Raw genomic sequence first — 15,751 nt, 5'->3', positions numbered from 1 at the left:
AAAAGAGAGAAAGAAGGGGAAAGAGAGAGAGAGGAAGGGAAAGAGAGAGAGAGAAGTAGAAAGAGAGAGAGATGGGACTGAGGGACTGTCCTGGAAGAGGGCAGCTGGTTGACACAAGGGGAGGGGGCAGCAAGGGGGATTGCAAGCCAGAGAAAATTGGGTCAAGAGATCCCCTAATCGTATCTAGAGGACATGAGATGATATTCCTCTTTTAATACTGTGTGTGTGTGTGTGTGTGTGTGTGTGTGTGTGTGTGTGTGTGTGTGTGTGTGTGTGTGTGTGTGTGTGTGTGTGTGTGTGTGTGTGTGTGCATGTAGGGGGGGGTGGGGGGTTTGATTGTGTGAGGAGGGCATGATGAATTGGGAAATACCTCTTTGTGACATTAACAAATACTATAGGGTGTACATCTAGGGTACTACACTAAGTGGTGAATGGTAGTATAACGAGTAGGGAAGGAGGGAGAGAGAGAGAGAGAGAGAGAGAGAGAAAGAGAAAGAGAAAGAGAAAGAGAAAGAGAAAGAGAAAGAGAAAGAGAAAGAGAAAGAGTGAAGGCCTGCTGTATTTGAACAGTGTTTCTGTCTGTTGCGAGTGATGGCACCCCAACTTGTTCACACCCAGTGAAGGTGCACACAGCAAGATTAATCACACTGAGCTCACTCTTGGCAACTTGTGGGTGAGACTGTGTGTGTGTGTGTGTGTGTGTGTGTGTGTGTGTATGTGCGTGTGTGTGTGTTTTTACATGTGTAAGACTATATAAGTTTACAGCTAGGTTTTATGAGGCGTGTTTGGGTGTGTGTGGGTTGGCTGTAAAGTGTGTCCCTCTCGAGGTCTTTTTCATTGTGCAGTGAGCGATTTTGTGAGTGGCAGGCTGTGTGATCTACGGGAGAACACACTACAAACAGGAGTCAGCTTTTGTCCACCCCCGAAACAACCTTTTACTTGGTGGCCTACTTAAGCTGAGGAAATGTTCCGTGTGTTTGTGTGTGGTGATAGTGGTGTGTGTGTGTGTGTGTGTATGGGGGGGGGGGGGGGGGGGGGGGTGACAGTGTGTCGGAGGAGAAGGCTGATTATAAGAAAACGGTGTTTACTCTGCAGGTATTTCTGCACAGTTAGGGCTGTGTTGGGTCGGGCTTATCATCAGCTTATCATGATTGTGCTGACACTGGGCCCAAATGACACACTTTCTCTTCCTCTCTCACACACACACACACACACACACACACACACACACACACACACACACACACGCATGGAAAACCCATTTCAACGCTGAATGGAGACAAGAAGAAGTAGAAGAAGAGTTATGTAACTATCAACAGTATACAGATAGATAGATAGAGAGAGAGAGAGAGAGAGAGAGAGGGAGGGAGAGAGAGAGAGAGGGAGGGAGAGCGGGAGGGAGAGAGAGAGAGATAGACAGAGGGGTGTAGCGCACCTTTTGGTGAGCTGTCATAAGTTGTTATTGTGATGAAGTCAGCTGTCAGCTCTACATGTTCCCACACACATGACACACACACACACTCATACACACACACACCCAGAAGATAAACACAGACACGTGTTGTACTCTGTGTAACTCATGCTCCTCCAGAAGGCATCTCCACAGCATTAGAGCCGAGCACTCAACAAATGAGTCCACAAAGTTGGATTATCTCCCTGCCGCATACTGAAATAGTTTTCAGAAGGAAAGCAAGCGCCTATCGCTTATATCTACTTTATGGCCTCTCAACAAAGATCAAACGCACTCACACACACACACTCGCTCACACTGGCACACAGAACTAACAGTGCTGAGAGAGATTAATTCGTTGCCAAGCGCGATCGCCTGGTACCCTTGGACACAGAGCTCTGACGCAGTACATTAACACCAACCGGGGCCAATGAGACAAGACCCAGAGCGATGGGGAGGGGGTGGGGGGTGGATGTTTGGCTGGTGGAGGGGAGTGATGGAGGAAGGAAGGGGCAGAGGATGGAGGTAAACAGTCTAATTCACATCAACAGTGAGGCCCATTCATGGAAAAATAACTCACTGATGCCAACCGCCTCCGTAACATGTTTAACGAACAGAAAACAATTAGGCCTGGCACGGGCATGCAAAACGCAAAGCAGAGGCACGGAGATCTGACTGTACCAGTCTCCCGCTCTGCAGACGACTGGACCCTAGCAGCTGCCATTGCTCCTGCATCAGGGGAGAAGGACACTATTCAAACTGCCCTTTTCAAAATGGACGGATCAATCCGCTGTGCTTGGCTAACTCGTGGCCGTCTGTCGGTGCGGGTCGTCAGTTTGACGAACAGCTCGGACGGAGCCCAGGCAGACTCGTGTGGGGGGCGTTTATCACTCAGTGTGATTCTGCGCTATAAGCCGACCGCCACGAGCAGCCATGTCCATCCCCCTCCAGGGCCCAACAGCTAGTCCATGGCAGATCATTTAATGTGTATCGACCCTGACGGCCGCGCGGGCCGAACCGACCATCTCTGTGCTTGTCTGTGGGAGCCACTGAGGTCAGTAAAGGCCACCAAAGCAACCGCAAGCACTGTAGAGCATAACATTACTGAGAAACGCACTAGAACATACTGTACAACAGAAACACTTCCACTTCAGGGGGGGGGGGGGGGCTCTGACTGCATTGTTATGAGTTAAGTACTATAATAGCTAAATGGGAGGTGTGTGTGTGTGTGTGGAGGGGAGGTAAGGGGGATTTTCAATAGACCTCGTTTCCTCCAGCAGCCCATTTCGAAGGACTCGACTCTCCAGTACTTCCCTCGGAGTAACGACCACCGGCTACTGCAAATGGGGATGCAGCAAATGGAAATAACAAAGGGGTGACTTTTTGAACCGCGCACTTAATGCCCTTAATGCCCTCCCTGGGCTCTGCTCTGTGATGCAGGATGGAGGCTCACGCTGGATGGAGAAGAAACATGGCGTCAGTGACTGCAAAATAGGGGCTGCTCAGTTTCTGCACAGAATCAAATATGGACAGTACAGATAAAAAAACAAAACAAAACACCCTTTCATGTCTTCTTCACCAAAAACACTGAGACACAACAAAAAAGAGCTGAGGCAGCTATCTTGACTTCTGGTGTTACACGTCAGCCCTTATCACCCCGTGTCTACTGGGAGCTGTAGGGAACTAGTCCTTGAGAAGCTGAGTCATGCTTCGTCCCCATATCCTCCTCATACAGGGTTGGGCATAGGCTCCAGCACAGCAAAAATAAGACTGGAGGCCAATGCTGGAGCTACCACACTCCCAACCGGCCATCCTATCAGTTTAACAGCAGAGAGAGGCTCATAAAACAATAAAAAAAACATCTGTCATGTTTAACTGGGCCGTTTTCCTCTACATAAATTAGGCTTACTCCTGGACTAACACTGAGCGTCAATGGAGATTTCCGTTTAAAAAACAGATTCACTACACTACACTAAATAAATGTCTTGGAAACTGCTACTCTGGCTATTTGTCCAACTCCCTCAGACACTATAGCATGAAGCCTAGCAGAGGGCTGGTGGCGTGTCAGTGTGTTTATCACCACCGCTGCTGACACGTCCAGATCAACTTCAGGGAACTGGGCTGAACCAAACGCCCCCAACAGGATCTCAGTTTTGTTGAGCCGCGATTGTTTGGCCTGCCTGTTAACCCATATGGGGTTGGTGGGGGAATGAGGTTTCTTCCACAGACTCACTGCTGTGCTGAGAAGATGTCATGACACGTAACCACAGTGACCTTTTGGGACAAGCAGACACATATTCACTCGTGTTGATCTGTAATCAACGTCATGGTAACATAAGGGACAGAAGGCATCTGTGCTTGCATATGTGGCCTTTTGTGCATGTAGGCAGACCTTCTGGAGATGAGTCTCTCTCTCTCTCTCTCTCTCTCTCTCTCTCTGTGAGTAAATGAGCGAGTGAATGCATATGTGTGTGTGTGTGTGTGTGTGTGTGTGTGTGTGTGTGTGTGTGTGTGCACGCGCGGGATAGAGATGGGGTGTAATGATACAAACCAGATTAAGACTGGGCACACAAACTTGATGCCACCATTCATTTCCACACAACATAGCCACACTAACATACAAAACCCAAACACCAACCAACAGCCATCGCTTGCCTCCACAAGAGAGCCTCTCAGGTTCCTCAGCCCTGTGGGTGTCCTTCATGTCCTGCCAGCCTACCCTGACCACTTCAAACACAAACCGTCCACAGTGCCCGCGGCCTGGTGGTGTACCCACTCATCACAGCTACTGGAAGCTACTGCTGCTGCTCCTGCTCTTGTTAGCGCAGCGTGCTTCCTGTTAGCACATGTGGACGACCATACCGCCATCACACAGGCTCTCTCAACTGACGACTGACTGACGGACTGAATGACCACACACGCAGCTGCGAGCTGGCCCATCTGGTGTGTGTAAGCTAATGCCCTCACCACAGGGCCCCTACCAGGGACCCAGCCACAGGAACTCAAGCTGTTTACAGGGCTGGAAATCCCTCAGTGAAATGCTAAGCGCCACAACATACGCTCATGTACTTAATTGATCATGACAAAACAGAATCCTCTGGGCACGTTTACTTCTTTACCAATATAATATTCACATTTCACAATATATATGGCGCAATATGAAACTTCCATTCTATAAGGTGGCCAGGATGAGTGCTTTAATCTCTTGTTCTGATTTCACAAGAGATAGCCTGTTCAGACAGATAGAGGGGGATGTCATATGAGATGACATTCAATGGGGAATGACAGCTGGCCAGATCACACAGGTAAGGGCCATAAAATGGCATTAGTCAACACGTTACGTTGCGGCAACTTTAGCATCACCATCATGCGCACCCTGAAGGCAAATAATGATGGCCATAAATAATGAAATACCTCACCTGATGTCAGAGGAAGTATATGGCATCATGAGCAAACAAAAGAACAAACAAAGAGAAGTGCACACACTCAGATATACTCACAAACAGGAACAGTGATGAACATGCACACACATTTGCGCACGCACGCACACACGCACGCACACACACACACACACACACAAACTAAGCCGAATGTACTCTTCAATAAAGAAATCCTCATTAGATAAAGTGGCTGATATCGCATGCCACTAGACGGCTATAAGCCAAAGCGTGTGTGTGCCTGCGTGCATGCATGTGTGTGTGTGTGTAGGGGTTGGTGTGATAACTCTGTGGGCTTATGTGTGTTTTAGGGAGAGATAATGTGCCTGTTTGAGGGTCTGGTCAGACAGGACCAGACCTCCGTGCGAGGCAATCCTATTAGCGGCTGACGCCGGGCTGGCCCCGAATCACACATGATTACAGGCGGCTTTGGCCGACGTTTTGATCTAGTCCCGCTCACTCGTCCCGTCTCATCTGTCCAGCTGGCCGGCCGCACGTCCCCAAACCTCCCCCCTACACGACCTTTCTGATGATGAACAGTCTCGGTCCACCACACTCATTTCTCCATCTCTCTGTCTGTCTATCCAACATCTATCTGTCTCTCCCTCTAGATGTTAGTTACATTTTTCAACAATTTCTCCCCAACCAATCTCACCCCCCCCCCCCCCTGCCCAATTTTAAGCACTCTCAACAATTTTTGGCACTCTCCCTTCCTCTCTCATTTTTCGATAAGGCTCTTAGTTAATATGTGCTGTGTGTGATGTCATGGTGGCGGATCAAAGGGGACCGTGGCTTTATCAGCTTTCAGACTCCAATCTCGTCTCATCTGGTCTCGTCTCGTCTTGTCGTCTCATCTGGTCTCCGGTGCTCGCCCCCCCCCCCCCCCCTGCACTCCATCAGGCCCGGGCCTCTGGGCTGGCAACCGCACCGCACTGCGCTTCAATTATGATAATGGAGGCCGTGTGTGTGCGTGTGTGTGTGCGTGTGTGTGTGTGTGTGTGTGTGCGTGCGTGTGCGTGTGTGTGTGTGTGATAATGCAGCTCCGCCGGAGAGGAGAGGAGAGAGACGCTCAGTGCTCGGAGAGTCTCAGACAAACACCATTACGGAGCTGGCATGGGAGTACATGCACACACACACACACATACAGACACACATACACACACACACACACACACACACACACACACACACACACACACAAACATACTCCCACTCTCATACAGATGTGTGCCAGCACAGTGTCCACCCACATATAAGACACACACAAACACCAATATATACACAAATGCCCCCTCCACACACACACACACATACACCTCCCCCCTACACACACATATTGATCGTTATTTTGATATTCTGGGATTAATATTCTTTTATGTAACCCTCTATGTCCCGCTGGCCGTAGTCCAAGATTAGCTACGATAAATCGATGCGGTGAAGTCATCTCAGAGCGACGTGTCTGCAGACCGGGTGCATTTGGCAAGAGCTCTGAATACAGTAGCATCTGGTGACCATCAGCACCGCAAGAGAAAAGAAAGAAAGAAGAAAACACACACACACACACACACACACACACACACACACACACACACACACACACACACACACACACACACCATCCGTTTTTTAGTCGTTCTTCTTATTTTTTATTCCCCCGTTTTTATATGGAAACCACACACAAGTGTGTGGGGCACAGACGGGGGGTGTGGGGTGGGGCGGGGTGGGGGTGTTATGGTGGCAGCAGCCCACAGAGGTCTGGCTTTCCACTCAGACTTCACTTACACATGGCCTTGCCTTGAGTGGCATCAGCAAGGGGGGTGTAGAGTGAACCAAATTTAGTGGAGAAAAGAAGAAAAAAAACAACAGCCCACATACATTACATGCACGCAAAACACACACACACACACACACACACACACACACACACACAGAGGTGCACGCGCACACACACACACACACACACACACACACACACACACACACACACACACAGAGGTGCGCGCGCACACACACACACACACACACACACACACACACAGAGGTGCGCGCGCACACACACACACACACACACACACACACACACAGAGGTGCGCGCGCACACACACACACACACACACACACACACACACACACACACACACACACATGTGCGTGCATACACACATGCATGTATACACATACATACACACGCACATACTATTACACACACATGCACGCACACACACACACAAAAGCTCAGTGTTGGAAGACTGGAAGCCCTTCCCCATTTTTTTTCATGAGGCTGTCCTGATTTAATTACCACCTTCAGCCTCCAATTACGCCCCGATGGTAAGGCGTGGGATGAAAGGGGGTGAGGGGGACCTAATGAGGGTTTGATTTTACCCCCCCCCCCCTCCCCAACACACACACACACACACACACACACACACACACACCTTTTCTGTCCCAGCAGCCACACAGTTTCAACATGTTTACAGCATGCCAGGCCTTTTCTTCTGCTCTTCACAGGGGAGAGTGTGTGCATGAGTCTCTCTGTGTGTGTGTGTGTGTGTGTGTGTGTATGTGTATGTGTGTGTGTGTGTGTGTGTGTGTGTGTGTGTGTGTGTGTGAGAGGGTATGTGTAAATGTGTCTGTGAGTTTGAGATCTGTACTGTATGTCTGAGATGTGGGTGTATTTGAGATGTGTGTGTGTGTGTGTGTGTGTGTGTGTGTGTGTGTGAGGGTGTGTGTCTGTGCACTTCTGTGTGTTTATATTGGAGAACTGTGTGTGTACTCAGGATGTGAGTAAGTGTGCATGTGTGAGTCTGTGTGTGTGTGTGGGTGTGTGTGTGTGTGCGTGAGTGTGTTAGAATTGTGTCCACATGTGTGTATTCAGGATGTGTGTCCGTGTGTGTGTGTATACAGGATTTGTGTCAGTCAGTGTGCGTGTGTGTGTGCGTGTGTGTATGTGTGTGTGTGTGTGTGTGTGTGTGTGTGCACGCGCATGGGCTGCACAGTTTTCCTTTGTTCTTTCCCAAGGCTGCTTCCTGCCATTAAGAGCTGAATGCTCTTTACAGTTTTTTTTTTGCCAAGCTTCCTTACTGGCACAGCCGAGCTTGGAGCTGACCCCAAAAAACGACAGAGCAAAACACATCCACATAGACAGAGAGAAAGAGAGGGACAGATAAAGAGAGGGACAGAGAGAGAGAGAGAGAGAGAGAGAGACAGAGACAGAGAGAGGGGTGGCAAGAGAGTAAGAGAGGACAAACACAGAGTGCTGATTGAGGGAAAAACCTGTCCCTTGAACACGGGCTGCTTCATTTACGGCCGCCTGGCCCCAGCTCAAGTAAACAGATCGATGCGTGCACACCCGTGTCTGCATGTGTGTGTGTGTGTGTGTGTGTATGTGTGTGTGTGTGTGCGTCTGGGGATAGGGGGTGGGGGGTGGGGCGGGATTCCTCTACCACCACGCCCCGCTATCAGCACCATAATACTACCCCATCTCACTGCTCCCAGATCAATACTACACTACACACACTCTCACCAGCCGCTGTGTTCAGGCCTGGCTGCGCTGGCCCTGTCCCGGCCCCGGCTCTGGGTGAGAGAGGCGGCCGCGGCCGCCAGCCGGAGCTCCGGCCAATTCGCTCCGCTGAAGGGGCTCATTTTTCACCGACTGCGGGCCGAATCTAATATTCATGAGTGGGAGCAGCAGGTGATAAGGGCCACCAGCTGACCAGTTGGAAATGGATTTGTCCGCTGGCCGGTGGCAGGGAGATATGGACTGGTGCGGCGTGGCGTTTACTCTCTCTCTCTCTCTCTGTCTGTCTGTCTCTCTCTATCTCTCTCTCTCTGTCTCTCTCTCTCTCTCTCTGTGAAATGCGCCACCAGAGCCAGGAGAATTTATTACCGGAGCTGGGACTGGGAAGAGAGAAGCGAATCGGGAGCCAGAAAACAGCACCTGACTGCACTGCAGCCTCGGCTTTTCCTCCATCCACCCTCCTTTTGCACACTCATTCAAATCAACAACGTCCCACCCCTCTGTCAGAATGTCCACATCTCTCTCTCTCTCTCTCTCTCTCTCTCTCTCTCTCTCTCTCTCTCACACACATGCTCCACTGCTCTCTCGCCCACATGCTTCCTGTACTCAATCCTATTGATAATTTATTGGAGTGAGTGTTTGCACTGCACTGTCATTAAGCCAGGAGTCCGCGTCGCTCAGGTTCACATAGAAACAGGGGAAGTAACCCTGCTCTCTTACAGGAATACTCTCTCTCACACACACACATACACACACACACACACACACACACACACACACAGACACACTAACACACACAGTGGGAGACACACCCACCCTGATGGTTTGAGGAAGGGCTTTTATGGCCAGGTGTGTGTGTGTGTGTGTGTGTGTGTGTGTGTGGTGTGTGTGTGTGTGTGTGTGTGTGTGTGTGTGTGTGTGTGTGTGTGTGCATGTGTGTGTGCCCTGCCCCACCTACAGGAGTGCAGACGCTGAGTAGTGGCAGAGTTCCCCCAGCGTGTGACGGGCTGGCTCAGCAACACCACTTCCTTTCCCAACCAACCCGCTTATTTCCCCCTCAGTGGGGACCCCAGCCTGCTGTGTCTGCGTGTACGTATGTGTGTGTGTATGTGTGTGTGTGTGTGTGTGTGTGTGTGTGTGTGTGTGTGTGCATGTGTGTGTGTGTGTGCATGTGTGTGTGTGTGTGTCTGCATGTGTGTGTGTGTGTGTTTCTGCATGTGTGTGTGTGTGCATCTACATGTGTGTGTGTGTGTGTGTGTGTGTGTGTGTGTGTGTGTGTGTGTGTGTGTCTGCATGTGTGTTTGTGTGTGTGTGTCACTGGTGGGGGGGCACATGAGAACCTCTCCTCAAAGGCTAGTTCTACGTCAACAACACAGGCATCCCGACTCATTCACACACCCAAACACACGCATCTCCAGTTCATGTTAGTTTACAGTATATGGTTCACTGCCCTCAGTGTTACCCAAAGCTTGCTAAACACCTCCCTGTCCTCAACAACTTTCACTTTGCTCACTTTGCTTTCTCTCTCTCTCTCTCTCTCTCTCTCTGCTCATTCATTTTCTTCCCTTAACCGGCGAGTAGGAGTAGCATCAATTCACTATGGCGAGGAATGCTGACTAAACAGCGGAGAGTAGGTCAGTCAGTAGTTTCGCTTTGGCACGGCCGCGTACGCAGCGCGAGTGAGTGAGTGGGAGGGCTGGACTATCACGGCATTCCATCTTTAAATGCCACAGCCTTCAGCAATATGACAGAAGTGCCAGCTATGCCACTCGAGTGACGCCACTACTACCAGTGTGGCACGGCATGGACAGCTTTAGAAGACACACTACAATGCCTTTCCGTGCCCACGCCAGGTAGGCACACGCCTTTTCTCCTCAGTTCAACAATAGTCTCTCGTGTGTGAATGGAAGACTGGGTGTCTAAGATCGTGACAGGAAAAGATGGATTAGAGATCGGACACGGTGATATTTTACTGTAAAGGCTGTTGTACGCAGTCACGGGCGTTTGGAATGTGTATACAGTACAGGGCATCTGTAATGTCCCTCTGATATGTAGGCCTACACACACACACACACACACCCACACACACACACACAAAATAATAATGAAAAGAATAATGAAAAGAAGTGTCACACATGAGCTGCATTGCTAGGCATTGCACTAGACAGAAGAACTCTACAGTTGCACTGAGCCAACACCAGATGAATAATGGTGTGTGTGTGTGTGTGTGTGTGTGTGTGTGTGTGCAGAACAAACACAGTGACAGATAGAGAGGGAGAGAGAGACAGAGAAAGAGATATAAAGAGAGAGAGAACATGTGTATTTATGAGAAAACGACTGACACGATGACCCCTCGAACATCCACCCAAGTCTCCATTACATTACAGACATTAGAGATGCTGAGGGGACCACACATCATTCAACTCTAACCCCGACTCCCACCACACCACCACCCCCACTCCGAACACCCTCAGACAAACACTCAGAGCGTGCCTGTACACGGCCTCGTCGTCATTATAGATCACCCAGACCGTGCTCTGTCCAAGAGACAGACGGAGAGTAAACATCACTCCTGCCTCGGACACTATGCTCTCTCTCTGGCTCCAGCCATTCCCCCGTTTTATACAATGATTGAACAGATGGCTCTCTGTGAAATGAATCAGCGCTAAGGCAGACTAGCGAAGCTAAAGAGCACACGTGGCAAGGGCAGAAAATAGAAATAATGAATTCAGTATTGACATTGGTGAGATAGCGATACCCTTCATCTTTTTTTAACCAATTCCGTTATCTTTTTGAATATACTTTTAGGTCAGGTCTATTCAGATCCAAAGGTTGGTATATTGGTGAAGTGAATAACTACATGAATAGCATGGCCATGAAAAAGGAGAATACATCCCAACCCATTCTCTAAAGACTAAAAATGATTGCTGATGTGGTTAATGCCAGATCGGGTCTTAAGGTGAGATTTGGGGGTCCAGCATGAATATGAATCCGTGGATGCTGACACTCCAAATCAATCTTGTGCATCTCTCCTATTGGGGCACAGCGACCTTTGACCCCCCAACCCTATTTGTCTGTCTCTTTCATGTCATCGTCTGGAGGTCAAGTCCAGCAGCTCCACCTTGCCTCCGCCAAACCCCCGACAGTAAGCTTACCTTGCCGTTTTTTAATACCCTGTGGTTAAAATGAAGTCGTCCTTGAGAGAAGTTAATGCAATCAATGCAGTGCTTTGAAAGTATGACTCAAAAACCCATTTTATAATGTACATGTGGAATTAAAAATGCAATTTATTGTAGTCTCTCGGGGTTGCTGCTCCTTTTAAAAAATGAACGTAGCTCTTTAACAATAGCTAAGCCAAACCACAGGCTTAGAAAAAGCTCATTAATTCCTTTTAAGCGATGAGAAAATTCTAGAAGACGTCGTGGGAGGGTGTGGAGGACTGCTTACTTGTAGACACTGTAAGCATAAACCCTAACCCCTGATGAAAAACTTCCCACAGTAGGCTAATGCAGAGTTGCTCAATGCGCTGTATTTAAGCTGTACTGCGTACATTACTGGTGGCCTTTTGCTTCTGACAATACATGGTTTCATAGAAAGGAGGGCCCAAACATTTGAGATATGTTTTCGTAAGGTTTTCTGCTGACTGGCAATGCTCAGTTTCCTATGTAGTGGGAGTGAGTGACCTTTAGGGAATGCCAGGTCTTGACCCGATATGTGTGTGCTGAGGTGGTCTCCTCCCCACCCTATTGACTAAATCAGAAGCTCTGTCTCCTCAAGACACACACACACACACACACACACACACACACACACACACACACACACACACACAAACACATCATACATGTCCCCTTGCATGCTTGCCCTTGAAATCCCTGAAATCCTGAAAGACTGAAATCGCTTCTCCAAGCACCATTACTCTCGTGGGAGAGCTACTCGTCTCACATCTAGACCTTATTGAATTGAAAAATAATACGGCTGATACGGATACTAACACAGTAATGCATCTGGCCAGAAAATGGAGTAATTAATGACAGCAAAGTGAGTGAGTGTGTGTGTGTGTATGAGAGAGAGAAAGAGAGAGAGAGAGAGAGAGAGAGAGAGAGAGAGAGAGAGAGACCATGGCACACTATCTCTGAAAACTAACACCAAAAATACCAGGCATGTGTGTAAAAACCTACAGGCCAAAATCTGATCAAAATCCCTTCAAGAAGATGTCATGATGACTCACAACCTCATCAGAATTATCACTGCTGCAATTAACTCCAACAACTTGCTCTGGCCACTATCCGAGGAAAACCTCAACCAGAATTACACTGCTTTTACGCTGCTTCAAACACACATTTTCAGCCTTGTCTCACACACACAGTCTGACCGGGCAGTGTGTGTGTGTGTGTGTGTGTGTGTGTGTGTGTGTGTGTGTGTGTGTTGCTCTGAGGACCCTTGGCTGTGAGAGAGTTCTCTACAAAGTAACTCCCCTTAATGTCACAACTCTCTGGGAGCCCGTTTCTTGGAGCCATTGTGTTTTTGGACGCTAATCGGGTTCATGTGAGAGTTATTAAGAGTCACCGCTAACCGAGTGAAACTGAGTGGGGTAAAGAACTAGGGGTCAGGGCAGAGCTCTACACACACACACACACACACACACACACACACACACACACACACACACACACACACAGCTCAGACTTGTTTATGGAGCTATGGAAGTTTCCAGTGATGCCTGATTGCACTGCATGTGTTCAAGAGGTAGTTACAAAAAGCTGCTGCAATCATGAAACCATGGCAATATTCAAAGGGCATCTGATTGGGGGGGGGGGGGGGGGGTTCATGATTGAGATTTAATTAAGACTTCCTCATTGTGTTCTCTGTGTGGCTCAAACACATAGCCTATCTTATAGGAGGTGAACAGATGGAATTTGGCATTCATACATTTCTAAGCATATAGCCTACCAAAGCCTCCTCCAAGCATGACAAATCTTTCCGAAAAGAAAAGGCAGAACTAACCCATAGTAGACAACCCCCACCCCCATCTTTTAGCCCAGATGTTTGATTCACAAGAGAGCATGAAAAGTCACATTCTGCATCTGTTTCTCAGGCGACATCTGCACGGACCAGGGGGCCTTAAAAGCACGCTTGAATTGATTTGCATTGTCCAAATGAGCGGGATGTTCTCTAGTCTTTTTTTCATGCAAACAACTGTCAAGTCTTCCCCGCGTTATGCAATAGATACTGAGCAGGACGCCAAGTGTATCAGTCGCGGGACGTTATCATTGATCTTTTTTTTTTTTTTAAAGGGAATATCTCCGGCCGGTTAGCTACACGCGTATCACTTTGGCATCATGACGCAATTTCACCCCGTATACAGAGTGTATGTACTGGTCCACATGTAAACACGGTCACATGGCTAAGATTTGTCCTCGACACAACACAAGCAGAGGACGGTCATAGGGCAGTGATAACATCTGCCTCATCAAAGCCCTAGGACTTGTTTCTATGTTTCTTCAGACCAGTTTCATATGGCTCGCCTCTTAATTCATGAAAATTCGTTTAAAAAAATAGAAAAGGGAGGAATAGAGTGGAGAATCGGACATAAGAGGCAATGATGACCCTGTGAGGGCAGTGGCACAAAGAACTGCTTGTCAGAACTTCCCATGATGGCCCATGCAATTTATGGCTTGCTATTTACATGAGAGATGGGCAACGTTCGTATTGGTATAACCATAATATGCGGATGTACGAAACTAAAGAATAAAAAGGGGGAAAATGGACAAAAGCCGATTTTCATTTTTTGGTCCATTAGTTGAACGCTATTATAAATCCAAAGTGCCATTACATGAATAAACTTCTTTATATTTATGAAGAATGATGTATAAATATCACATGACTAAAATTACACAGCGTTGCACCTGTCACTAAACACAAAGCACCTGGCATTCCCTTCATGCATGGCTACTGGTGCATATAACCAAAAAGAGTCCGTTTTGGATAGGTAACTGGTAAGGTAGTTGGATAGGTTAAAGGGTTCCATAATATTTTGAGTAGCCTGTTAACTCCACGCACTCGCACAGGTTTAACACCTGCTTTCCTACTCCTATTTCAAAAGACGCTCATGTGTCAAACACTCCAACGGCTCTCCATTTAGTGCATGAGTGCCGTGCGGGACTCACCTCCATAGCCGTTCAGCGTGGCTGCCCAGGAGCTTAGGAGAAAACACAGCAGCAATACCCCAGCGTTGAGACAGGCAGCCGCCTTCATGTTCCGAGGATCAGAGCAACACGAAGTATTGGTCCGGGGTTACCGTCCAGTGATCGGTCTCAGCTGCGAACCATTCTTCTCCCAGGCGGTACGTTGAATTCAAATGTGCGATTGCAACGCTTATTTTGGATAATGTCCCGGGGCACGGTTCGCCCGGCAGTGTGTTTTAGTTATTCGGATAGATTACAATAAAAAAAATAAAACACAAAATTGTGAGAATGCAAATGAATGAGATCATATGTGGCCAAAAAGCTGTCCCGTTATGGCCAGTTGGTGGCTTCTGCACAAGAAGCAGTTGCCTCGCCTACAAAACGCGTAAAAGTGCAAATATTGAAACAAATGAACGGCAGAAACCACAATAAAATTGGGATATCAAAGCAAAGTAAAAGTTGAAAATGTTTTAAAATAAGTGCAATTAAATACACGCGCTTGTCAGTGCGACGTCCCTAGCTACAATCCTTTATCGCACAACAGCGCTCACTCTCCCTTTGGCTGCTATTTGGTTTGGTTACATTTAAATTTCCGGAAACATAGTCCACATAGTCCAATCAGTCGGCAATTGAAAAGTCAAGAAGAACCCGTAGACAGCCGACAGTGGAATATTTTCTTTGGCGAAATGAAGACTACAATCAGCGCGTATTCGTCTCGGATATCCAGGCAGGCTCTGTAATGCTTCACACACACACACAGCGTCTGAAGCCGATTTCGCTGTCAAATCTCTCCTTGCCCCGCCCGCTTGGAACGACGCCTACAAACAACAGGTAAAACACGACATGCAGCCAGATTATGAAAATATTGATGATGTTATTCCAATAACAGCTGTAGAAGTGAATTAGGTTATATTAAAATGGGACTGATTTAAATAATGTTGCTTATTATTACTAGGTTAATTCCACTATTATTCAAACAAATAGATTATACTAGTGTGTTTTAGTTCATTAGTAGCCTACAATAGTTAATTCTATTCTAAATCTATATTGGGCTGACATAGGATACAGGATACACACAATTCATCCCTTAATTATGTTGATTTTATTTTATGTGATTTTAAATGTGTAGGGGAAGCCGACGTGACGAATGAGATGTCAA

At 47.9% G+C, this 15,751-nt stretch overlaps 1 protein-coding gene across 1 annotated transcript in view; it reads right to left on the bottom strand.

Moving 5' to 3' along the window:
- sema4f (sema domain, immunoglobulin domain (Ig), transmembrane domain (TM) and short cytoplasmic domain, (semaphorin) 4F) overlaps positions 1-15,386 on the bottom strand; it is a 72,624-nt gene extending 57,238 nt beyond the window's left edge. The window contains exon 1 of the mRNA XM_042070366.1: positions 14,575-15,386. Within this exon, the coding sequence (XP_041926300.1) occupies positions 14,575-14,662 (88 nt within the window). The 5' untranslated portion in view covers positions 14,663-15,386. The remainder of the gene's footprint in view (positions 1-14,574) is intronic.
- Positions 15,387-15,751: the final 365 nt, after the last annotated feature.

This window comes from Alosa sapidissima, chromosome 18, assembly GCF_018492685.1.
Source record: "Alosa sapidissima isolate fAloSap1 chromosome 18, fAloSap1.pri, whole genome shotgun sequence".
Taxonomy (NCBI): Eukaryota; Metazoa; Chordata; class Actinopteri; order Clupeiformes; family Clupeidae; genus Alosa; species Alosa sapidissima.
This window is presented reverse-complemented; position numbering and strand designations above follow the sequence as displayed.